Source organism: Eptatretus burgeri, chromosome 10, assembly GCF_056783735.1.
Source record: "Eptatretus burgeri isolate ZD-2024b chromosome 10, Ebu_testis_v1, whole genome shotgun sequence".
NCBI classification, from domain to species: domain Eukaryota; kingdom Metazoa; phylum Chordata; class Myxini; order Myxiniformes; family Myxinidae; genus Eptatretus; species Eptatretus burgeri.
In genome coordinates, this window is record NC_140970.1 from 67724169 (window position 1) to 67751668 (window position 27500).

General features: G+C 43.9%; 1 protein-coding gene across 1 annotated transcript in view; it reads left to right on the forward strand.

Annotated features, from left to right (window-relative positions):
* Window positions 1–25930, forward strand: part of LOC147018768 (uncharacterized) — a 26849-nt gene extending 919 nt beyond the window's left edge. The window contains exons 2-11 of the mRNA XM_085898813.1: window positions 1912–2022; window positions 5084–5184; window positions 5517–5603; window positions 5830–5966; window positions 7111–7221; window positions 11783–12958; window positions 13952–14012; window positions 14196–14690; window positions 25322–25488; window positions 25777–25930. Coding sequence (XP_085754939.1) covers window positions 1955–2022; window positions 5084–5184; window positions 5517–5603; window positions 5830–5966; window positions 7111–7221; window positions 11783–12958; window positions 13952–14012; window positions 14196–14690; window positions 25322–25488; window positions 25777–25875 — 2502 coding nt within the window. The 5' untranslated portion in view covers window positions 1912–1954 and the 3' untranslated portion in view covers window positions 25876–25930. The remainder of the gene's footprint in view (window positions 1–1911; window positions 2023–5083; window positions 5185–5516; window positions 5604–5829; window positions 5967–7110; window positions 7222–11782; window positions 12959–13951; window positions 14013–14195; window positions 14691–25321; window positions 25489–25776) is intronic.
* Window positions 25931–27500: the final 1570 nt, after the last annotated feature.

Genomic DNA, 27500 nt, shown 5'->3' on the forward strand with positions numbered 1-27500 from the left:
TATGTCGGAAGAACGTTGTGCATGCTTGGAATAAGATTACCCGTAGGGCAGTTACTCTACTAGTCCTACAAATATGGCACCAGATGATGCTTCTCCTGCAGGAACAAGCGATCAAAATATTGTGTTGTATGATTTCCTAAGGACAAGGAAAAATAACAAAAAAGTTAAGAGCATTATCCGTTCTATATCCTACCAGAACATTTATGAGCTCAGTAAATGGATTACAATGAAGATCTTCTTTCTTTCTTTTTTTTACCCCATGCATGTGAAGCGAAAGTGGGGTTAAGCAATGTGTTCACTTTGTCTGTCTGTCTCTCTGCAAACGTCAGTTTATGATGGAGGAACAATGCAATTTCAATTGAATGGTATATTTTGAATATATATCAGAAAACGAACCTGCAGTTGAGTTCTTTGGCTCTGAATTTGACCTGATTGCTCAAAAGTGAGAATTTTTTTTTACTCTACTTATCTGGCAGTCAAACAAAATGGAAAATCATTCCAAAGAGGAAACTGAATATTTTTAAGGATGTAATAAAGGATACAAACAACAAGCATGAATAACTAATGTAACTTGTTCAATAAAATGGTGCAAAAGACACTGCATCAACTGCGGTGAACTTCTGAATTTTTTTTTCTACAATCTTTAAAATCTTTATTTTATTTAAATTAAATTATATACTTGAACATTAGAGAACACAAATCACCTCTTTGACACTTTCAAAAACTTTTCCTTTAGCATTACTTGGACAAAATATTACGGCATTTTGCATCACCTCGACCAATCACATATGCTGTTCGCAGACCCCGTTCACGTCTTTGTTTTTTTTTGTCAAGACTGTGCAAGGTAAGGTGTTCTATGAACACCCAAGTTGTATCCAGTCGAGGCTCGTGGAAGAGCTACAACGCGGAATGGATCAGGATGCAACATAAAAGGCTCACGAAGGAGCTTGTATATAAATCATATGCAAGACAAAAGCATTGGTAGACATCGGCGTACTGTGCCATCAATTATAAGGACGTGGTAGACTTTTTTTGACAAGGATGCGGTATATGTGACCTTTTTACCAGAATAATCAGCCATCGGTTCAGATGCAAAACAGGCCAAGCCAAATTTGGTGTGTTTTAATGTCAATAAAAAAACTGGTCGTAAATCTGTCGTATATTAATATCAATAGGCATCAAGTTTTGAACGGCATTTTTATTCATAACAATTGTGGAATGTACCTCTGCTCTTCAATGCTCTCAATATAAGGCTTTTTGAAAGTTTCAGGCAACCATAAAGAGTAAAAAAATTGATCAATTAATTAACTGACAATATCGTCGTGTTGAGGACATGGAAAATGCTGCATCGCTCCCAGGCAACCAGGTATTGTGGCACCCTCAAAAATGCCAGGCAAATTCACTGCAGCTTGTAATTGCTGATTAGTTTGTTTTGGTGTGTCAAGAATGGGAAAAATAAAAATGGATCAGATCAGTAATGGTGACTTGATTCTTGATATATCCAATGAATGTGTCAAATTTTTTGTTTGTTACTTACGAAATCTTTAGATTTCGTTAGTATATTGATGACTTCCGTTTCTGTTTGTTTGTTTGTTTGTTTGGCGGCATGATAACTCGAGAACGGAAGAAGCTACCAATGTCAAATTACACCACGTGATTCAGGAGCGTGATGGCTAGTGCTGATTAGATTTTGGTCAAAATTGGTCAAAGGTCAAGGTCACAGTGAGGTCAAACATTCGATTTTTGATGGTTTGGTATAGAAAGTTCTGGTTTGCGTCGCTACCTTCTATCGAGACAGCTTTTATGAGACAAGGTCCGAGGTCAAGTTGACGATTTCGTAAGTACCAGTCTATGACTGCTTGTTTGTTTGTTTTCCCTTACCGTCACAATCATGTCCTCGGCACTTTTCAGGGTGGAGAAGGAAGTTGGAGGGACGGATGTCGCTCATGAGGGCATGATTTGGAGTCTGGCTTGGCACCCTTTGGGACACATACTCTGTTCAGGCTCAAATGATCATACCAGGTAAGGATTATTTTGTGTTTAAAGGCAGATTTTAGTGAAATGATCATTTTAATCATGTTGTGAAATTGGCAAAGTTTATGAATGTTTGGATTTTGTAAAACTTGAATGTTTTTGAAAATATATTTTTGTAAATGCTTTGGGGTTCTCCCTTTTTAGCCCCCCAACCATCAACTCAATTGGAGACTTTTACTTTCGGTGCAGTTTGTCTGTCACGTCTCCTCAAAAATGCAGTTCTTTCATATTCGGCACATGTATGCAATAACATCTTTGGATGAGGGATGTCAAATTATTTTGGCCTCAAAGTCAAAAGTCACGAGGCACAGTTTTTTTTTTTCCAAATTTTGGCATTTAAAAAGAAATTTTGAGGAAGAATAGTATAGGAACAATTGGGAACCATTATTTATTTATAAAACTTCATCTCCATGACCAACACAACTTTCGTTTACTTATTTATTTCCATACACTTTACCATCATCGCTACTACATACCACCTTGAATTATTATTTCTATCCACACTTTACCACCTCCACGACCACCATGCACTTTTGATATACAGTCATGCGCCACATTATGACGTTTCGGTCAATGACTGACCGCATATACGACGGCAGTCCCATAAGATTATAATTGAGCTGAAAAATTCCGATCGCTTAGTGATGTTGTAGCCGTTGTCGTGCTGCCAGTCGTATAAAAATACAGTATAGCACGTACAATTATGTACAGTACATAATACTTGATAATGATAAACAACTACAGTGTGGCCCCATTATAATGCAATTGTTGAGGTCCATAAAATGTCATCGCGAAAAAAGGGGGGTTGCACTAAATCGGGATTCAAGAAAATCAGCGTTCAAGCTGACCCAATGCTGACCTAACATCCTAAAACACCCCTATTTTCACGCTATTTGAACTTTTTTTTGCACGTTTACCTTCTAGCAAAGCAATTACCTTTGAATTAAAGAATTCCCCGAATAAATCGTTGTTAGTCGAAAATAAAACACAAATTAATTTTTAGTAAAGCTTTTTATGTTGTTAAAACATTCGCACTGTTCCGAAAATATATCACACAACTGGCAGGTGCTCGTTTCTTCATTTGTAAATTATAACATCGATGCAATGATTATTGAAAAAAACCAAACGCTATTTATTCACCTTTCTCGAATCGATGCGAGAGGAGATTGTAAGCAGCCGCTAACAACACACATGGCCGTCATGAACAGCACAAAGGTAAAACTAACGCGTCTTCCTTCTATCTTGGATGTGTGTTACAATTGCCTACAGTATTAAGTACAGTAACATGCTATATACAGGTTTATAGCCGAGGAGCAATAGGCTATACTTTCTAGCATAGGTGTGTAGTAGGCTATACCATCTAGGTTTGTGTAGGTGCACTCTCGGATGTTCACACAATGACGACATCGCTTAACGACGCATTTCTCAGAACGTATCCCCGTCGTTAAGTGGCGCATGACTGTGTGTGTGTGTGTGTGTGTGTGTGTGTGTGTGTGTGTGTGTGTGTGTGTGTGTGTGTGTGTGTGTGTGTGTGTGTGTGTGTTTTTGTGTGTGTGTGTGTGTGTGTGTGTGTGTGTATATATATATATATATATATATATATATATATATATATATATATATATATATATATATATATATATATATATATATATATATATACATACATACATACATACACACACACACACACACACACACACACACACAAGCCGGCAGGCGACATCGGTGGTTGCTATATAATTGCATACTCGTCATACAGTTTTTGACGGATCGGGCTGAAAATTTTTAACAGAGGTTGATTATAGTGCGCATAAAAGCACGGAAGCCGATTTTTGTTTTTCGAAAAAATTAATTTTTTAGGATCTTTCAAAAATTTCAAAGTCCCATTGCTAGGCAATGGTGGTGTCCATAGCAATGGTGCTCAAAAGCATACAACTAGATCCTGGTCTGAACCTACCTGTCAAGTTTCATCAAAATCGGTTGACTCCTCTGGCCTCCAGAGCTGTCCATTACATACAAACAAACATACAAGCCGGTAGGCGACATGGGTGGTCGCTACATAATTGCATACTAGTCATACAGTTTTTGACGGATCGGGCTGAAATTTTTTGACAAAGAGGTTGATTATACTGCGCATAAAAGCGCGAGGCCGATTTTTGATTTTCGAAAAAAATAAATATAAAAATATTTTTCGGATTTTCTATAAAAATTCAAAGTCCCGTTGCTAGGCAACGGTGGCGTCCATAGCAACGGTGCTCAAACGCGTAGAATTAGATCCTGGTATGAACCTACCTGTCAAGTTTCATCAAAATTGGTTGACTCCTCTGGCCTCCAGATCTGTCCATTACATACATGCAGACAGACGGAAAACCTGAGAATAACGGTAGTCTAGCGACCACCCAATATACACACACGTACATATACATATATAATATATACACATACATATATAATATATACACACATACATATACACACATACATACACACACATACATATACACACATACACACACACACACACACACACACACACACACACACACACACACACACACACACACACACACACACACACACACACACACACACACACACACACCAAAGGACTTGATATCAAACAAACACAGTTGTTGATCTTGGGTAAAGTTACCTCCTGAAACACAATGGGTGTTAGTGGCACCATCTAGTGGGAGCCATTTTCTCTCCGCAGTCAGCAGGGTACAGTATTTGTAGGGAGAAATCTTCTTCCCCCATGGGATTCCAATGTCCACGCTCTATCCTCTACATCCTTGAATCACGTGTGACAGCAGTACGTGCCTTTTTTTGGGGGGGGGGGGGCATGACTCAGCTGGAGTTGGAATCAAGCAGATGGTTCTGAGCCACAATGCTGTGGAGTCTGGTTTTGCCTGCATGGTGATGACAGCAGTATTTATTTCAAACATTGCAGGACCAAGGGATGTAAAGAAGAAATTTCTTTAACTCTGTTAATGTCTTTTTTCCCCTTCAACATCAGTATATCTTAACTATCTTTGTTTTCTTGCAGCAAATTCTGGACTAGGAATCGTCCTGGAGACAAAATGCGGGATCGGTACAACTTAAATCTCCTCCCAGGCTCCATGACTGATGAAATGATGGCTGAATATGGTGAGAGGTGCAAATCTATATGAGGCTATAGATGTCTGCCTGTAAATGTGAGTTGTTTAAACTGGAAAAGTCTTTCACGTGGTGTATGGTGTGCAAATAATCAAAACTCAGCTTTGATATTTCTGAATATTTTTCATCAACTAAACTATAAAATAATGCTTCCATACTGTTGAAAAATTGTGATGTGTAGAATGTAATTTGGTATTCTTACTTTTTGAATTGATGAAGGTTTTGGTTTTCCATTTGTGCAAAACCATGTAAATAAATAAATAACCTCTCCCACCTTTTCCAAATGGCTCACAATGTGACCAAGTTGAATGTTTGATGTGCAGATGATACAGAGCCACTCAGTGCCCCAGCCATCCCTGGCATGGGAATTCCAGATCAGCTAAAGCAGGCTTTGGAGCAGGAACAGAAAGGTAAGTGAGCAACTCAAAATGCCACCATTTGTCTGCTGTTTGTTCGACGTCCATCCGTTTTTTTGTGTTATCTCATTCATTAAAATTGTTGCTATTTTCAAACTTGTTTTTAATATTTCGGTTTTCCAAGCTAGAAATTGTACATTATGTTGTTGGTCTGCAATTTGCAGCACCATTCTTTAAGAACCTTTTGATATTCCAGCTTACTTACCCATTCCATGACTAGTGACAGAAGAGGCCTGCGAGTCAGAGCCGACGATCCCAGGACTTGACTGGGGTGTGGAGGAGTTGATTAAGGAGCAAAAGAAACATCCTCTCAAAAAGATCCCATATTCTAAGCCTGTTCCTCCACAGTTCCAGCAGGTAAGCTTGGTAATACTGAGTAGATGCATCGGGCACACAAAATCAACAATGACTGTCCTACCTTTTCCAATTTCTGATAGCATCTTGTTTGAGCAGAGATTTAAATGAAGAATTGCTGTGTAAACGTGTCAAAATTCTATGTCAGTATGTGGATGATATATTTACACATTCTCACTTTTGTGTTGTTTGGATTCTGGCCTTATATTAATTGTGGATTTTGCATTTCATCTCTGGTTACAATTTAACCTGAAATGTAGCATTTTGATGTGATTGAGCTTCTGTTATGTAATTATCACACAATTCATATTGGTTTTCAGCACAGTTTTGAGGTGCAGGTATGGACTGTTGTGCAATGATGAACTGCTTGAGCTTCTGTTATGTAATTATCACACAATTCATATTGGTTTTCAGCACAGTTTTGAGGTGCAGGTATGGACTGTTGTGCAATGATGAATCATTTGATGAATGATTAAATTTTGGGTTCAAATGGACAAAGGCATTAGGTCAAGTGTCCTTTATTGAAAATCTGTGTTATTGCAATAACCTATGAACCACTCAAGAGATTTCAACCATACTTTAGAAACTTGTGGACTGTAATACAAAGATGAACTGATTCAATTTTAGACTGACCAGGTCAAAGGTCACGTTCCTATTGAAAATCATTTTGCACACCATAACTCGTGTTAGAAGCATCTGACATTTTCTCTCTCTTCTACTTATCTCTATATATTCTTTGTTCTCTCTCTGTCTCCATCTCTATCTTTCTCAATGGTAACAGTGGATTAACATCTAAACATCTCACAAAGGCGGAGGCATATCCATTGACACATTCATTTCGAATTCTACTTTCTAGTTGAATGTACCATAAATGGTGACCAGCTTTGTCTGTAGTCTCGTTCATTGAAACGGTAATCAGCTATGTATGGTATTTGTATCCCTCGCTACAATATGCATTCACCATATTTTTCTTGGTTTCCTTAAAATTTACATTAATCTCAACTTTTTTTGAGTTGTATATGAAATAAGGTGCTTGAAAGCACCTTATCTTGTATAATGTTCAAAATGTTTATTTCATGATTTAAGTGTTTTGCACCATGCTTTTCTTCTTCTTCTGTCCATCTTTTATCCTCTGTGTTTATCCCAGGCGTGGAACCAAAACAAAGTGCCAATAATCCCTGTGGGAGACATAAAGACTGAGAATGAGCCACCAGCTCATAAAGAACCAATGTCATTTTCTAACCCACCTATGGTGGAGGTAAGTTGTCTTCAGCTGTGAATGTCACAAATTTCATTTTTGAGGGTGGGAGTGGAGGCGATTAAAAGAAACTTGAACACAGGAGGAGGCCATTTGACCCACTATGGCTGGGCTTATTTGTAACCCATTGATTTCATCTATCAGTTTATTCATCGTCTATGATATGAACCCAATCTTTACCATTTACTTAACTTCACTAAGGGGTGGGTGGGAGAGGAGTGGGGAGTGGGCAGGGCAACAGTGGGACAGGACACAGGGACATCATTAGTAATTTTTTATTTTTAAATAGATATTTTTTTATGATGGAACGGGTTGTATGGTGAGGGGTTAGCAAATGCCAACAGCACTTTCGTTATTTTGAGGAAACCCATCCATAGACCTGTGTATAATCATCCCATCCATACCTAAGTTACATACCAGCCCTGCCAATATCCATGTGCCTCTCTATCCCCACTGTTTCTCCATACCTACTCTCCCGGTCCAAAGTTTTAGAACACCCCCATTTTTCAGTTTTTACTGAAATTTAAGCAGTTCAAGTCCAATGAATAACCTGAAATGGTACAAAGCTAAGCAGTAAACTGTCAGAGGTTAAAAAAAAAGTTTAGGTTGTTAAAACTGTTAAAACCAAAAACTGAAAAATAATGTAAATTTCAGTTGTTAAAAAAGGCCCTTTTCAAGGAACAAGTAATGGGTTAGCAACTGCAGCTGTTCTGCAGCAATGGAAGTAAATTAATCCTTGAAAGTTGATGCAAACAATTCCTCCAGGTGCCCCAACTTTTTGTTGATTAGTTACAAACCCTCTGTCTGCATAAAAGCAGTATTGGAACAGACTGTGTTCCTACACCCTCTGAAGTATTATTTGGACAATGTTGCACTGCAGGAAGTAGTATATTGCTATCATAATGGTGAGAAAAAGACAATTAACAAAGGAAGACATACAGACCATTATAACCCTTAAAAGTGTAGGTCTTTCCTTTAGAGAAACTGCAAAGCAAGCCAAGGTGTCAGTGAGTACAGTTTCCTACACCATCAAAAGGCACTTGGGAATTGGAGGAAACTCTGACAGGAAGAGGTCTGGCAGACCCAAAGCCACAACACAATCAGAAGACAAGTTTCTGAGTCAACAGCTTTGTGATAGGCGGCTCACAGGACAGCAGCTTCAAGCACAGCTTAACACTGGTCGAAGTAAGGAAGTCTCAGTTTCAACTGTGAAGAGAAGACTTCGAGCTGCAGGTTTGACAGGTCGAGTGGCAGTAAGAAAGCCATTGCTAAGATGGTAAAATAAGAAAAAGAGGCTTGCCTGGGCCATGAAGCACCACCAGTGGACAACTGAAAACTGGAAGGTCTTATGGACCGATGAATAAAAATTTGAAATCTTCGGTTCATCACGCAGGGTTTTTGTACGCCGTCGAGTCGGCGAAAGGATGGTTCCTCAGTGTGTGACACCAACTGTCAAACATGGAGGAGGAAACGTGAGGATCTGGGGCTCTTTTGCTGGATCCAGAGTCGGCGACTTGTACAGAGTGACTGGCACCCTGAACCAAAAGGGCGACCACAGCATTTTGCAGCGCCATGCTCTGGTCTACGCCAAGTTGGTCAGGGGTTCATCCTACAACAAGATAACGACCCAAAACATACCTCGAGGTTATGTCAGAACTACCTTAGAAGAAAAGAACAAGACGGTAGGCTTCAAATCATGGAATGGCCAGCACAATCTCCAGACTTAAACCCCATCGTGCTGGTTTGGGATGAACTGGACAGAAGGGTGAAAGCAAAGCAACCTACAAGTGCAACACACTTGTGGGAACTTCTGCAACAGTGTTGGGAAGAACTTACCGAACAATATTTGATTTCCATTGTGGAAAGAATGCCATGCGTATGATTGGCTGTTATGTCTGCAAAAGGTGGCTACTTTGATGAATCAAAAATTTAGATTAAATTTTGTTCAACAAAACGATTCTATGTTTTCTTTTTTATCTGCAATTGTTTGTTTGTTCTCTGCTTTAATTTCAGAGTACATTGAAATGTTAAACTGCTTAAATTTCAGTAAAAACTGGAAAAATGGGGGTGTTCTAAAACTTTTGACCAGTGGAGTATCTACTTTCAGTTTAAACCTATATGCTATTTCAGTTGCCACTACCTTTCCAGGGAGATCATTCATTGCATTACCTATTCTCTGAGTGAAAGACTCTTGCCTTCCTACCATTCAAACTTTCCTCTTCTTTACTCTCAAGCTGTGACCCCTGGTCCTGTCATTGTCTATTCTGCTGAAAATCTCCATTTATTTTATCTATATCCTTCATTATCTTAAACATCTCAATCACATCTGTTCGTAACCACCTCCTTTCTCATGTATAAAGTCCGACCTCATTCAGCCGCTCATCGTAGCTGAGTCGAGCTTGGCCCGGAATCAATAGATTTGCTTGATGCTGAACCTTTTCTAGGGCAACTATATCCTTCCTCAGATGGGATGACCAAAACTGCAGAATATTCCAGATGAGGCTTCACTAAATTCCTGTACAGTGTTAACATTACCTCCTTTGATTTACTAGTGGGCCCGGTGGTCCATTGGACCAAATTTTTATTGGTCTTCACGGCCTTGTAGCACACCTGCCTGTTGTACTACGTGAACACTAGCTTGCCTTTCACCCAGCTCCAATGTGCTTGGCCCAGGGTGGGGATTATACATTCGTTGTTATTATTGCCAAATGATACCACTTATCAGTGTGTGTGTGTGTGTGTGTGTGTGTGTGTGTGTGTGTGTGTGTGTGTGTGTGTGTGTGTGTGTGTGTGTGTGTGTGTGTGTGTGTGTGTGTGTGTGTGTGTGTGTGTGTGTACACTGTACGTACAAGTTGCTGTTGTTGCCTGCTATCTCCACATGTGGTGGGTGGGTTTTAGGAGGTGAAACTAAGACCTACCAGCTCTCAAAGTATCCACCTCCATGTGTGTGTGTCGTTGATTGGTATCTACATATGCGGGTTTCAGAGAGTGGAATGGAGACCTCCCAGGGTGGGCTCAAAGTATCCACCTTCATTCCAGTAAGGAGTCACAATTCATGGATCAAGCTGTGAAGTTTTCTGTTCTCAAGGTTTTGTGCTGAGGGCTCTTTTCAGGATCGTTACTGAGCCCCAGACAGCTTCCAACTGTAGTTTCGTTGTAGTAATATTCCCAGGGATGGTTTTTAGCTCGCCTGTTCGAAGAGCAGAGAGCTATAGCGATACCCCCGGCGTGAGCGTAAGCGTCAGCATGAGCGTGAAAATGTTAAAGTTTTTGGTGCAAGTTATTTCCTTTCTAATGGTTTTATCTACCACACTTTTTTAATGATTACAATATACAAATTCATATATTGCTTTAAAATTATTTGGATCAGACTTCACTGTAATGCTTTATAAAAAATATTATTAGACTAGTCCGATAAATGTATAAACAGGCGAGCATTGGGTGGCTTTGACACCAACTCTCTGGTTTAATATCTCTGTGAGGATCTGTGTCACCATTCCCATTGCTCCAGCTATCACTGGTACAACTTTGGTATTCTTAAGCTTCCAGGATATTTTCACTTCATTCTTGAGGTCTTGGTATTTTGTCATTTTCTTGATTTCTGCATCGTTTAGTGCAAAATCACTGCTATTAACACCTCAAGCAATGCCTTCTTCTCTTTTTTTGTACCTTTGTGTGATATCAGGTCGCAACGCTTTTCAGTGATGACTTTTGGTTCATGTCCTCCAAATTTTATGGAACTGGGATATCGAAGTTTTTGCAGATGTGCCAGGAGATTACTTTACAAACTCTGTTGTGTCGGTGTGTGTGTGTGTGTGTGTGTGTGTGTGTGTGTGTGTGTGTGTGTGTGTGTGTGTGTGTGTGTGTGTGTGTGTGTGTGTGTGTGTGTGTGTGTGTGTGTGTGTGTGTGTGTTTTTCAGTTTTTAAGCATAACATATCATTCTCTTTGCTAATGCCACCTTTTAATTTGCCAACGCACCTTTCTCTTTTTTTTACCTCCTCTGATTAATGCTGATTAATGTGTTTTTTTTTTTTTAATCCTTAATTTTGCACATGTATGTAAATCGGCTCTTAAGACGCTTTGTTTGTTTATTTTTTAAACAACAATTGTATTAAGGCAGTATGTTGATATTGTGCATGACACTGCATGCACTGGAACAATTGTATCAAAGTTGTGGATAAACCTTTTGTTGTGGTTGTCGTATTGAACTTGTTTGTGGAATTGGGACTTGTGCAGGTTCTTCAAATTGATTGTTTCTCATTTAGCTGTCAGAAGGCAGGGAACTCGTGAGAAATGTTGGAAGATGTAAAAAAAATAAGATTGAATGATGAACAAAATGAATATTTATTTTTAATAAGAACGATTAAAGAGTAACTTTTTCAGTTATTCAGGACATTAACTTTTTTGCAGGAAATTAAAAATCCATCATTCGTGCAGAACTCTTGAGTTGCCTCAAATCCCAAGGAAGCGTGCTGAATGCTCAATAATACTTTAATAGCAAAGCACCACAGATAACCATCTGACACTTGAGATTGACTTGTTGCTTTTCTTGCCACACAGCATGTCATTTCAGAGCATCCAGTGCAGATTAAAATGGAGATGCCACCTGTTGGATTGGGTCTCCCTCCACCCCCTCCATTCCATCATGGGCTTCCCAACCAGCAGCAGCACTTCCACCAACCTGGTCCACGGGGACATTTTCGTCATCCTCCACCTCCTACTCATCTTCCTCCACCGCCTCCTGGGCATATGATGCATGGGCCTTGGGTAATGGGCCCTGGTCTGGGGCCTAGTGGCCCTGGCCTTGGACCCGGTGGCCCTGGACCCAGCACCCCTGGACCCGGTGCCCCTGGACCGGGCGGCCCTGGACCTGGGCCTGGACCGGGACCCGGCGGCCCCGGCCTTGGACCCGGCGCCCCCGGCCTTGGACCCGGTGCCCCCGGCCTTGGACCCGGTGCCCCCGGCCTTGGACCCGGTGCCCCCGGCTTTGGACCCGGCGCCTCCGGCCTTGGATCCGGCGCCCCCGGCCTTGGACCGGGCGGGCCCGGCCTTGGACCCGGCGGGCCTGGCCTTGGACCCGGCGGTCCCGGCCTTGGACCGGGCGGTCCCGGCCTTGGACCGGGCGGGCCCGGCCTTGGACCGGGCGGGCCCGGCCTTGGACCCGGCGGGCCCGGCCTTGGATCCGGCGCCCCCGGCCTTGGATCCGGCGCCCCCGGCCTTGGACCCGGCGGGCCCGGCCTTGGACCCGGCGGGCCCGGCCTTGGACCCGGCGGGCCCGGCCTTGGACCCGGCGGGCCCGGCCTTGGACCCGGCCTTGGACCCGGCGGGCCCGGCCTTGGACCCGGCGGGCCCGGCCTTGGACCCGGCGGGCCCGGCCTTGGACCCGGCGGGCCCGGCCTTGGATCTGGCGGGCCCGGCCTTGGACCCGGCGGGCCCGGCCTTGGACCCGGCCTTGGACCAGGCGGCCCTGGTCTTGGACCCGGTGGCCCTGGCCTTGGACCTGGTTCTGGACCAGGTCCAGGTCTAACCATTGGCCCTGGACACGGCCCAGGCCCTGGTGCCTTTGGTTGTCCACAACCAGGACTTGGGCCAACCTTTCCCGGACCAGGAATGGGACCTTCACCACAGGGACCACTGCACCGGCCTCCTCCACCCCAATCTTGTCCCCCTGGAAGAGGGGAGCCTTCTTCCCATGGACCTCCAAAGGGTCCTCCTTTACCAACACCACCACCACAAGTGAGACTTGGGGCCTTGGTCTCATCTTTTGGAATTTTCCTGGATGTGTTGAGAAATGCTGTTCTTCTTTTCATACAAAGTTAAAATTTTAATACAGACATAAACAGACATTTTGAAGGACATTATCATGAAGAGAAAACCACAAAGCTTTTCGTTGTGCTCTCATCAGGTGAAATTCGCACAAAGTGAATGAGTAATGATGAAGAACAGTCCAATAGACGCCTATCAACGAAGTCAATTCTGATTGGACGTTCTCGACTGATGCGTCATCTCCCAATGGTCGAGGTGGGAGGAGCCTGTTCAGTATTCAGCTCTCCAATTGGAGGTTGCAGAGTCTGAGGCGGAGCCTCTAAGTGTGTGGTCGAATCTTCTTCATAACTTCATGAGGGTGTGGTCGAATAAAATGGGGTCCGTGGAATAGATAAATGTCGCTTCTCGTATTCGGAGATGCGTTATACTTCGTCCTCTTCTCAATATCTTGAAGGCATCCACATTATAATATTCAGCACAGTTTGCATTCTCAATCAAAGGATGTCCAATAGCGGATGCACACGATGTTGGGATTGATGCTGGCACCTTCCTACAAGCACGTACCGGCTGTCGTCGTGTACCAATTGTGTTTTTCTTGATGGACAAAGGGACATGCTGTTTGATTCTGTCAGTCAGAGTCTGTCCACTTTCTTTGCTCGTTTGTGCAAAGAACAAGAGGAACACAAACTCGTCTCAAAATCACGTCTGGTTATGAAGAAGATTCGACAACAGCCTCAGAGGAGCCGCCTCAGACTCTGCAACCTCCAATTGGAGAGCTGAACACTGAACAGGCTCCTCCCACCTAGACCATTGGGAGATGACGCATCAGTCGAGAACGTCCAATCAGATTGACTTCGTTGATAGGCGTCTATTAGACTGTTCTTCATCATTACTGCAAAATTCATTGCTGCCTATTCATTACTGCAAAACTCTGTCTTATCCACACACATCCTGCCCCTTCAGATGATGCCTGGAACAATCCGACCTCCAGCATTAAACCAGGGCTCTGTGGGTCCCCCTCGAGGTATAGTTCAGCGTTCTCTTCGCTTTGCTTTTTCTCATGACTTGTACCTTACTGTTATGCTTGCTGACAGATTTATGGAGCAACTTTGACTCAAAACGTGTGATATTAATTTTTTGGTTGTGGATATACCTTTTCGAAGTCACCATCATAACTATCCCCCTTCTTGCACCTCTCATCTGCCAGGAGAGATTCGTCCTGAAAACGCCCACCCAGGTTCAAGGGAAAAAGAGCAAAGTTCTTTTCTTGGACCCAGAGATTACAGAGATGGTCCCAAGGAAACATTTGAGGATTCTGGCTTTCACAGTGGCGGGCCGGGTGGTCCTGACGAACACGGACTTCCATCACAACCACATTTTGATGGACTTGAGCTGAGGGGTGATCAAAGAGGTCCTCCAAGACACTTTGACGGACCCGAATTCCCTGGGGGACCAGAATTTCAGGGTCATTTTGACCGGGGTGGTTTCCATCATGGTCCCAGAGGCCGCGGTTTCGATGGTTCTGGAAGATTTGAAGGATCTGGAGGTCGAGGAGGTAGAAGATTTCCCGGAGGTTTTGATTATCGAGGGCCAAGAGGAGGTAGAGGATTCAGAGGTGGTCGTGGACCCCGACAGGATGGCTTTGATAATAATCGGCCGAGACAGGAATGCTCTGGGCAGGGAGAATTCAAAGAAGATTATCGTAAGTACAAATCTTTGTTAAGCTATTGTCCTTTGTTTGTTTTTGTTCTGTTTTAAGTTTTTTAAATGCTCTGTTGATTAGATGCTGTTTTTTTATGGGTTTTTGGTACTCAGTCTAGACTTATGGAAGATCTATAACACTGAACAGAACAGAACAGACCAGAGCATAACATAACAAGAACATCGTGGAAAGGGGGGAACACACCAACAGCAGGAAAGAGGGACACTTACAGGAAGAATGGGCTTGGGAAAGGATGAGATCAAAGGGAGGGGGTGGAACATTCAGGGGGGTGCACAAGTTGGATAAAATCTCAAACACAGCAAGAAAAGGATGGGGAAAACCAGAGATTGAATGTAAAAATGAAAAGTGAGAGATGGGGGGGGGGGACAATAAAGAGAGTAGAAAAGATCATTGGTGTGGATGTTTATGACCTGGGTGGTGGTGAGCACTTTCTTGAAGGAAAAATGGGATTGAACAGATGGAAGAACTTGCTTCTACAGGTGGGAGAAAAGAGAAACAACTGAGTGGAGGTGAGCAGTAAGCCTAGATTTTGGGATTTTCACCAGAAGTGGGTTATGCACGTGCCCTGTAGAAACCTGGGGGAAACAGAGTAAGGAAAGGGCAGAGGGTGCAAGACCACAAAGAATGTTGTAAAAGATGGAGAGGCCACCGACCTGTCATGAATGCGAGAGGACCAGGCCGAGAGGTTTGGCTTCATCGTGGGAGATTCCATGATTTTGAGGACCTTGGTTTTCACAGCATCAAGCTGAGCAAGGTGTGAGGCATGGACGCCAGCTCAAAGGGGGGAGCAGTACTCCATCAAGCTGCACATGAAGACCTTGTAAGCTGATAAAAGTTCAGATATCCCAAGGAAATACTTTGCACGACATAGATTGCCCCATTTCCAGCATGCTTTGGAGGCAAACTTGGATACATGGTTTGCCCAAGAAAGATCATGGCAAATTGCAAGTCCCAAATGTTTGTGACAGAACTTCAAGAGATTTATTGAGAAAGTAGATGGAAGGGTTTGCCATACAGTCCTTTCAGTCAGAGACTGACTTATCAGAGTTGAAAGGTATATTCAGTGGGAGGTTTTTGCATACATTGTCAAGGCTCATGAAGGTGTGAGAACACAATGGATCAGGATGCACCATAAAAGGAACAGAAGGAGAAGGGGGAAATGACAACAGCGGAGCTGAGGGAGAACATTGACTGAGACGGACAAACAAGGTATGCGAATAACGATGAGGGATAGGGGAGAACGCAAGGGGTGGACAAGTTGGATGCAGAAGGAAAAAAAAAAATATATATATATATATATATATATATATATATATATATATATATATATATATATATATATATATATATATATATATATATATATATATATATATATATATATAGAGATATATTTGGTGGAGGCATGAGGAGAGGGTTAACGAGGGCAGAAAAGATAATGGTTTTGGATGGGGGAGGATTTGAGATTGTAGTGAACAGCTGTCTTTAAGACATGGAGGGAGAAATGAGATTGAAGCCGATGTGGAAGTTGGTTCCACAGGCAGGAAAAAAGAAAAATGAATGAGTGGAGGTGAGCAGTGACTGGATTTTGGCAGTTTCAGTCGAATGGGGGACGGGAGTTGTTGTTGGACCGCGTGTGCCCTGCAGAAACATGTGAGGGACAAAGCACAGAGAGGGCAAAGGGTGCAAGACCAGAAAGGAGGCGGAAAAAGAGAGACACACCACCGACCTGACGGCGATTGCAAAGTGATGAGCTCATAGACTCAGCTTCATCGTGAGAGATTCCAATGATCTTGAAGGCCTTTGTTTCCACGGCGTCAAGCTGAGAAAGGTGTGAGGCAGGGGCACCAAGGTGTGAGGTAGGGGGTTATGCGAGTGGAGGAAGTCAGGGTTTGATCAACTTTGGATTCTATCAATGTCTGCAGAGGAGGGAGAGGCTACTGCCTGCCAATCTGAAGGATGAGAAATGCTTTGACAGAGGACAGCAAAGAAGTAAGCAACATTTTCTGGAGAATTAGAAAGATCACTGATGAAGATGGGAAAGGGGACTGGGCCCAAGTAGACCATGTGGAGGTACTCGCTATTACCTTCAGAAAATGATTTTCGTTGTACAGATCACCAATCTGGATGAAATTTGGCATACTTAAATAATTTTAGACATTGAGTCCAAATCCACTTGTTTTCATGTCGAGGATGTGACACAATTGGTCATTTTTGGCAATTCAAGATACACCGAACATTAAAGCACGATTTCGACACAGACATGAAGAATCAAGGTTAGACTGATATCTACGTCAAAGAAAACTCTTGTGAGGTCTTAAAATGATACAATATGTTTATACAGAGCCATATTCACTGTTATTAAAGATGTTTATAATTAAAGGTCGTAAACCGAAGCAGTTACATATTTTTACCGGCCGAAAACGTCTGGACCGACCAGACAGGCCTTCAAGTTGACCAAGGCAACTTTTTGCTTCAAAGGCAGCCACACTGGCTATTAAAGGTAGTTACATTGACTATTAAAGACAGTTACAGCACCTATTAAAGACAGTTACATTGGCTATTAGGATTAAATCAAAGACAAAGAGACTGCACGACTCAGCCTGATGAAACGTAGAACCGCCACAAGAAGATTACTGTCTTAGAACTCCAGTATTTCTTGCTCTGAAGCGGTTGCTGAACTCGGCTCTTGACTGCTGTTATTACAAAACTCAAGTCCACTATTACATGCTAACCAACCTGAATACAACTGTGTAGTAGATTACCACAGCAAAAGCAGTGTGACACCCGCATTCACAGTTCGTCGTCGGAATCATCGTCAGTTCTGCTTTCATCATTCTTAAGTTCCATTTCTGCACGGGTCTGTTCATCGTTGGCACAGTTTTGACACCCATAGCACTCTGCGCAGGACAGTCCTTTTGACCGACAAGAACACTGGTTGGTCTCGCATTTCGTCTTCTTGCCATTACATTTCGTCGCCTCTAACAGTTCCTTCGGCGCTGGTGATTTGCTCAGCCAGTGAACAATCAGTGCTCCATTGCGTTCCACCCATCCTTGAAATGTAGGAGAAGGGGCTTCAATAAACCTCTCAGTCACGCGGTGGTGGATCGCAGACTGATCGTTCACTCTTTTGCAATGCAGCATCAGAGCGTCGCTTGTAGGCGGCAACTTCTGTTCTCCCTGCGACTGGCTGCAGAATAGCTTGTAGCGAGCCTCATCCACACTCTTCATGGTCGGCTGATTGTACATGGCGCAGACGAATTGTTCCAGGTCGTGAATGATATTCTGATGTAGCGTGAATTCTCAACCAATGCTCCCGAAACAGGTGATGAGATGGGGACCCTTCATCATCAAGTCAAATGGCCTTGTTTTGCCCTTACCGTGGAATGCACTGGTGGTATCACTTCCCGTGAAATTGTGCAAACCTATCAACGCATCGCAGACAGAACTTTCCAGGGCATTACTCAGCTTCCTAATGTCAACGACGATAATGTCCTTGGGACTTCCTGTGACCAGATGGAAATTTCGCGCCCGAATCGACTTCGAGTGAGCCAATGCCAACACAAACACATCGGTGTCGAAACTCTCTATGCGCACCGACTCTTCGTTCTGTCCCGCGTGAGCAGCATATAGCAGGAGCTTCGTATCAGCTTCCTCATGGTCACATTCAAGTTCAGGTACTGACGACACAGTCATGACACCATTCGACACCTTGATTTTCTCACATTTGCCGGCATGACTGACCGACAACAGTATGTCACTCAGTTTTGATGGAGAGAAGTTTCTCGTCCACGATTCGACGATGAACTCTATCTACGCCTCCTTGTTGGCTCCGCTCAGGAGATAATTGGCCCACTGTTTTGGAAGGGCTTGATCACGTCTGTAGATGGTTCGTACCTGAATATCGCCCACCCTGCCTGCTCATCTGGCGTGCTCCAGGCACTTGATGCTGATACTTGGGTAAGTATCAAACACCACATCCAGTCTCGAAGATTGGTTATGTCGTGCTTTGGCCACTACAATGTTCAGCACCATCTCTTCCAGTTTGCCGAAAGTGTTAGGCAGTGAACCAGCCTTTCGCGCCTGAATAATGGCCATTCCATCCACAATTGTTGCAACTTGGATAGGCCGAGCGTCCAGACGGCAATCGGGCCACAGTTTCAGTATATGGTTGCGGAGTTTGGCTTTGTCCGTCTTAGCAATCAAACCATCACCGGATGCCAGCGGGAAAGATATGTTCACCACTGGGTATGCGAGCAGATCGTGGAGTGTTACATTGCTTTACTCGCCAATCAACAGCAGTCGTGTGAAAAGACGACGTTCATTCGCAATTTCAACCTTCGGCGTCTGCTGGTGGGGAGTCGCCGACTTGCCTCGCGCCTTCAAGAAAGTTGCCAATTTGGCCTTCGAAATCGGACTGAAGAATGGGACCTCACCCGAGAGAAGCCGATCACGCATGAATTGCACGACAGCATTCTCTCCCTTGACATATGTGTTCATCAAGTCCGTGGAAGTGGCTGGCGGTGCGATGACAGCTGAACTAATATTGACGAGTTCAAGGTGAGCGCCGGAGAAAGGGTTAATCATTTGAAGTACTGTGTCCATCACTTGTACCACCACTGCTTCGTTCTTCTTCGAGCTCAACACATCCAAATCTTTTCTCGTTCGGGGCTCGTCATGGATACCCGCCATGGACTCACATTTCCTTGCGATTTCCGCACGTGCTGGTTGGGACAGGATCCACTTCTTCACAGCTGTGCTTTTCTGAGTGTAACCAATGATGCCTCCACTGGTCTTACTGTCCCTATTTAAAGTCTGCTCTATGATCTGATCACACGCAACACTACTAAATCCATAATGAGTATGCCGTTGGGCAGTCCATTTTCCGTCCATGAACGCTTGATAGGTGTCTGGGTGGGAGTGCTCCAGCCCAGCCATTTCCAGCCAGTAAACGGGTAAGTACCTTGCAAAGTACCAAGGCATTGACGCTCTCGTGATCGCAAGGTGTTTCGGCCAGTTCGAAGTACGAGTTGCCCGTATAAGCTCTCGTGCTCACTCCACCATTTCAAAGTAGGGCCGTGTAATGTCCACACTTTGGTGTTTGTTCAGGTCATCCTTCACCATGAGTGCTCCCGAGTTTAGAACGTGTAAATTGAGGCCCGAGTCACCCTGCTGTGGACCCTGGCTGGCTTCATCCTCTGTAGTTGACTCTGTTTCTGTTGTAGAGCTACTGTCTACAACAGCAGCCTGAGCAATGGAACCAATATCAATGTCCTTCATGTACACCACTTCGCTCTCAGACATTTTTGGTGGACGATAGAAAATCATGTCTGGGTACCGTTCCTGCAGTCTTGTTGCCTGGTAGTTGGCCTTATCCTGACCTTCGCATACTCTGAGTTGGTCATTGAACATCTCACACAACTTCTTCATATGTATAGATTGCTTTCCATCAATGAGTCTTACCTGGATTACTTTATCACAGAAAATGTCAAATGTTGAGTCATAGTTCACTTTCTGAGTTTGGAGTTTACTTTCACTCTGTCTGTGGTATGTGTCATTCACATACTCGTAATAACGTTTACGGTGATAACAAACTTCCAGCGCCACACAGTCTTTATCCTTTATAGTTGTCATTATTCTCACATCACATTCATCTCTTCTCTGCTCCGCAGTTTCCCTCAGCTTTCCTCCATCCTGTGTTTCTGCCAGGGACAACTGATCACGTTGAGGTTTTCCTTCGACACGGATGAATTTGTCTTTTTTCTGGCATATCACACAAATTATTGGCAGTACACCAGCTGATTTGCCAGCCACCCTTTCTACAGAGGTTCTGAGGGATTTTCTACGTATTTTGTGGTATGAGTGCCCCTCTTCTTCCAGTCCGCCCACCACCTCACTGGCTCTAGCAGAAACTGCAGTAGTGCTGGCTTCTGATTTCCTTTTCCTGGCTTCAGTACGTTTTATATGATCCTTGTTACAAAACGACGCATAGCAGAACCGGTGACGGCCGGCATCCGCAGGAGGATCAGTCATTGGCAGCAGTTTCATAATGTGATCAGCCAGCAAACGGCATTTGTTGATAGTTTCATTATCTGTGGCATCGCACCAAGCATTCGCACACTCACATACCTTACGCCAGCTCTTATCGGTGAATTGCGTCACTTTCTCATCTTCCTCCCTGCCCAAGTGTATGAAACAATGCATATTTGGTTGTTGAAAGACCAAAAATCACTCAATCACCAGACAACCATGGGCGCCGCCATCTTGATTTGTTGTTTCCTGGTCGTTTCCTCCGCGATTACAAGCACGCCACGCCCACTTCACGGCGGTAATTTCAAATGGTAATAACTGTCAGTGTGTCAACTTGTGCATATGGAAACAAGTAGGAATTTCAATGGTGTGTTCTCGTGAATGTACAGGGTGAATTTCGTTTAGATTGGTGATCTGCACAACGAAACTGAACGAACCGACCCACCTCCACATGACCTAAAGACCCTGGACTTGGCTTTGCACTCCAGCGTGGAGAAGGAGAGATAAGAATATCCCATTGAGTGCCACGTGCTGGCTATTAGAGTGGAGGAAGTTATTACACCATGAGAGGAGGTGGCCTCGAATGCCATGGGCAGAGGGTTTGGAAAGCAAGGTGGGATTCAGACGGTCAAATGCTGCGGATATGTCCAGAAGTGGCTGTGTTCTCATTTCTGAGATTGAGAACCTCCATCCATTGTTGAGGGCAGAAGCAGCACATCAAGGTGGAGTGTCAGGGTCTGAACTGATGTTCTATGATCAGGCCATTGGTGAAAACAAACGATTTAATGTCAACTGCGATGATGAATTCCATTATTTTGTTTATAATTGGAAGCAAGTTCATCGGACTTCAATCAAGAGCATCTGTTTGTGCACCATGTTTGTGTATTTCATTGATGTTGGCCGATTTCCATGTAGACTGCAGGTTACCAAGAGCAAACCAGAATTCACAGAACAAGATACCCCACGCAGTGTTGAAGTATATATTTAAATTTTAATAAAACAATAGTTTTAAAGATCGTTCAAAAAAAAAATTAAATCTGGAAGTTTAGTATTATGAAGCACTCTTATGCACCACCCTTATACCGCCACCCTTGTACACCACCCTTAAGAAATGTCCAAGTACTGAAAAACTGGAGGTTCTTGGAAGGATTATGAAGATGATTTGTGTTCTGCAGTATTCAAGTATATAATCAACTTTTAAAATTAAGGTTTAAACGCATTCAATAAATTAATTCCAGGTTTTACCACCATTGTACCCAGTGTCAATCACATCACCCTATCTAACACATTACATTAGTTATTCGTACCTGTTGTTTGTGTCCTTTATAGAATCCTTAAAAACAGTTAGTTTCCTGTTTGGAATGTTTTTCAACTCTGTTTTTTCTGCCAAGCAGGCAGAAAAGAGTAAAAAATATTATCTCACTCCAATCTGCACATGTGCGATCAGGATGAATTCAGCCAAAGTATGGTAAAACGACAGACTCGTCTTACTATTCATGTTCCAATTTGTGTTCAAAATATAACATTCAATTTAAATAAGCTGTTCCTCGATCATTAACTGATCAGGTGGACGGACGAACCTGAACCAATTGCTCAACCCCGCTTTTCACTTGGCATGTGCAGGGTAATGATAGGGTGAAATGAGCAGAGAGAGGATGTGCAAGATCAGCAGAGCAGATTTTTAGGACACTTGCACGGATGCTATCCAAGCTTGTTGTAGATTTGGCGTTTAGAGTTGCCAGAAACCTTTCCATCTAGTCAGGTGAGAAAGCTGGTGTCCATGAGCAGTTCGGTATGAAAGAGTGGGGTATTTACAGGGAGCAAGGGATTAGATGCTCGAGATTTCGATACAAACACGGATTTGAGGCATTCGGCCTTCTTGGGAAGAGAGTCTGCTGTGGTGTCATTTGAAGTCGAGGGGGGGGGGGATAGAAGGCCATCATAGACAAGAGTCCGACTTGACCAGTAGCTCCTCGGCCTTTGAGGAAGGAGACTGATTTGAAAGTTCATCCTTGATGTTGGACAAATGTTATTTTCTGACTCTGCTGAGAGTGGACACACACTTGTTGGCTTTGTGGAATGATCTGAGGTTGTCTTCCATCGAATATGCCTTTCAAGAAGAGAAAGGAAGTTATTTGAAGGCAATTGTCTCACCACATGACTGGAGCAGGGGAAAAGAGGATTGGTATGATAACTGTAGACAAGATGGGACAAATTTGTGCATAAGGGAGAGTCTACTTTTGTGGAGAAAATCCAACGCAGCATTGAGTCATCACTGTTTAGAGGATGGTACAGAACACAGACAAAAAAGAGGTGATTGTAGAGAGGAAAGTACAGCCAAAGCTACTCCTGGGGTTTGGGAGGGGGAAGAGCAATACATGTGCCGAGCCGTCATTCACCCTTCACTGAGGCATGAGGACGTCGATATACTTAAGAGAAAACTGTTTATTATCTATCAATTACATGTGGCCATACGGAGAGCAGAAAACGAGGAATGCCATTTAGTCACTGAGGTAGCCCGGAGAATGCTCTGCCAGAATAGCGGAGTCACTCCCTTATATATGTTTATCTTGCCACGTTGTCTTATTCCAGCACACAATAGCCTTTCTTTTCATCAAAGGACCAGCTGGTTTACCAACTGGTTTATGTTCTTTCAACACCAGTATATTAAGTATATATAGCAGGACTTGAGGTTTCTCTCAGATCCAGTTACACAATGTTCCTATGGATCATTCAAGGTTGACCACATTTCTTATCTCTCTTCACGTGGAAAACAGCAAAGCAGAAATATTTTAATTAACTGCAAGTGAGTGGATTTTGCTGGGTAGAAACAAAAGCTTCAAAAAAGGTACAAATCCCAACACATGGACAGTGAGAAATGGAGTTCTTGATGTAAACGGCAACGCCGCCACCAAGATGGGGTTCACCCAGGAGAGTCGCCCGTTCAAACAATCACCCGAGAGAGGCACACATGAATCAAGGACATCCTGTGAGTGGAAGATACTGTGAAGCAGATAATGTCAAGTTTTGCAGTTCTGGCCTAGACTGGGAGATCTATCAGATTGGAGCAGAGGCCTCTTATGTTTGAGATCGATACAGTTGGGGACTGGTGAGGAGGTGATGTTGGCAGAGTTCTGCAACATGGCGGGGGGGGTGCGAGGGGACGTGGGGCAGGGCTTTGAGGGAGGGTGAGTGCAGAGGAGGTGGGGTGGAGGGACACAGAATTAGGGAGGGGACACGGTGGGAGCAGGTGAACCCGCAGTGGATGTGAGGGATCCTGGCATGAAGATGTCGAGTCAGCTACTGATGTGAAGGGCATTACCACATTAATGCTGTACTCATTACAAAAAGGCTTTGATTAAATTACAAGGATAGACCAGCGAAGGCTGACATCAGGATTGGAATGGCGAGAAGCATGTTTAAAGGCACAAATAAAGACAGCACTGTATAAATGTGATCAGGTTTGCAAACGATCCAGGATTGAAACGAAACGAAATGGAAGGAAAGAAGAGGAAGCAGTCGAGAATAAGGATGTTTGGAAATGTGTGTAGGAAGATAAAGCATTTTTTTAAAATTGATGTTTGAAAGATTTGAGTTGACAGAGTGAAAGATAAGGAGGAAATAGATGAGAGGATTATATTGCAGGAAGAAGAAAAGGGAGGATGAGGAAAAATAGTCGTCAGGCTGAATGATTTCAGGAATGAGCTCAGATTGTGCCTCAAAACCCGAGGGATGAGGCCTGTGGCACAAATTTGAATAATTTGCTGCAATAGATCCCAATTCAGACTAGAGGGCTCCGGCAGCCGAGTGGGGTCACTGCACTTGCAGCATTTCAACTACTGTGGTGTCACACCTGCAGGGAGATGTATTCTCTAAACCCGACTAAGATGGAAGAGGTGCAGAAAAGGTGAGAAAATGTTGATAGTTTTGCCACAATTTGTTGTATTCACGTTAATGACGAAGGACGTTTTATTATTACTTGTGGTAGTTTTGAAAATATATGAAGGAAAGGCTTTGGAGGCATGGTGGAAAAGGACGAGTTTGACTAAAGATAAAGTTTAGAAAGGAATGAATGAGGAAACGAGCCTGTCGAACACATGGCCAACAAGAAACGAGATGGACTATCTAAAGATGAAGTAAGGGGCCTGTTGTGGTGGAGAAGGTAAAAAAGAAGGAATTTGAGTGAGGGCGGGAAAAAGGAGAGAGATTATGGGGAAAAAAGCAAGACGGACGGGTGTGCGAGTGTTGCGAGTCAGAGAAAAGGTTCAACTGGCCGAGGCAGGCACAGAAGATCAAAGTAACTAAACAGACACACAGACACAGAAATGAAGATACAACACAAACGATGATCGACAGAAACAAAACGCCACAACAATCGACGGAAACATACACAAATCCAAAATGGTTTATTTAACTTTCGAAACCAGTCACTCTGAGAAGTAGAAAAGCTGTAACCACTGGAAATTAAAAGGAGCTTGTTTTTTTTTTTTTAATCTTAAACTCTTGCTTGATTTTTATTTTTTAGTCTGTAGTTGCAATTTAAATAAAAAAATAACTAAAACGACTTTCCATTGGTTCAGAGTATGAAGAGGAGGAGTGTTATGGACCTGGACTACCTGATTTTGAAGCCCGGCATAAAGATGGCTGGAGAAGGGGGCTTCCCCCTGGCCCAGGTGAAGAACCCTGGCGAAGCCACCCGGAGGAGGGATGGAGGAGGCATGGACCATCAGGTCGTGATTTTCCTCCAGTAAGTCCTGGTCTTCTTCTTATCATTGGCATATTGTGAACTCAAGATGGATACATTTATGCAAAATTAAAAGTCCAGATTGCCATTTTAATGATGAAATCTTCCTCTTTCTTGGTTTCTTTTTAATCTTGTGCTGAGTTGTCCTGGGCATTATGAATTTTTGTGAAAGAATAAAGCATATTTAGGATTTGATTATAATGTACCTCTTAATGTTGCAATGTTTTTTTTTTTGTTTGTTTGTTTGTTTTTGTATTATCCTCCACAATCCCATTTTACCTCCGTACGCAGCCACCAGGGGAGTTTGACGAAGCAAGTAGGCGACGAGAGGGGGTATCCCGTGATCTACGTCGTCCTCCAGACATGGAGCGGCATAGGGATGATAGGTAATGGTGCACGACAATCTCCGTCACACTTTTATCAGGATTCTTAAAATAGAAATAACAAAAAATTCAGCTTGTATATAACGTCACATACACTTCTTCCTTCTATCTTGTATATTATGGAGCAAGTGTATGGATTACAGTATGTTTGGAAACTACTTGAGAGGATTTGACCTTGGAAGCTGAAACTTTCAGGGATTAATGAGAGCACCCTGAAGTTGTGCAAGTGCAAGTTTCGTTTGATTCTTTCAAGTTTTGCGGAAAACAAAAATCGCCCAACTTGACTATTTTTTTTTTCCTTAAGGGGGTTGGGTGGGTGCATTTGGAATTATCCAAGCCACATAACCACAATGTATTATATATTCACATAATCAGCATGCATGTTTTCGCTTCATATACGTAACCCGGGTTAATTTTATTTTCGGAAGCAATCGAGGTAGTAGTCTGCCTACACACCACCAAATAAAGGGATGTGTCAGAAGAACATGTTGCACACTTGGAACAAGATCGCCCGTAGGGCAGGTACTCTGCTCAATACTATTATATACATATATATGTATACATATATTGGGTGAACACGAGTGCTGGCCACGTGCGCAATGGTGGATGTTCGCACACTGTACGGAATGTGCTCAAAGGCAGACTCATGCGCCGCTCGCGACTTTTTTATCGTACAGAGCGGGGCATGAATGGACACATCTTACTGTCTGTGCATGGGTTTACCATAACATCGTACCTTCGGTCCTCGCTGGTGGCCACGGATGTTCCCCGCGGACGGCAGGCGTCTTCTCACCTCTACGGCCAGCGAAGCTGCGATCGGGCGGAGGAATGTTGTGCAGCTCAGGCCACGTGGCGCATACGGAGCGGGTGCGTTGGCCAGCGCTGGTCGGGGGCGCCCAGGCAGGCATGCGGGACTGACTCCAACCTCGGCCGGTCGTCAGGGCACGGCCTGGGGGTTCTTGCCGGGCAATTCATGGCGTGGAGTTCGGTGTGGGCGATTCGTGTCATGTCGTGAGGTTGGAGCAGGATATTTTTGCGGCGTGGGATCATCTTGCCGGAAATGGAATGTTGCAGTTTCCGGCCATCACGGCCGGGCCACGCAGGGGGTCGGGGCCAATCAGAGCGCCCGATTCGGGTGACGACAACGCTTCGGGGTGGCCCCGCACCCCGTGCCGCGGGGCCTATAAAGGTCCAAGCTGAGCCATTCTCTCTTTCTGTCTTGCCTCCCGCTCAAGCTGGACTTCGACTCCGCCTTCTGTCGTCATTGCTGGACTCCGCCTCCTCTTCTCCGCCCACACAAGGCTGACTCCACCCACCCACCCACCTGGTCCCACCTACCACTCCGTGTACTCGCTCTGGACTCCACCCTCCCAACTCAAGCCCCTCCTTCACGCCCACGGTCTCGACGCAAGCTGCCCGAAGCAAGAGACGACGTGCCAGCTGTCAGGGGGGCACCGTACCACAGAGCATTCCTCCTAAATGTATTGGTGGCGCGTTTGGGCAATCAATTATACAAAGGTACCAAGAGACCGTAGCCCCAACTCCTCTCCTGTCTTGCATCACTTCCTCTAAAACCGGTGTGTGTGTGTGTGTGTGTGTGTGTGTGTGTGTGTGTGTGTGTGTGTGTGTGTG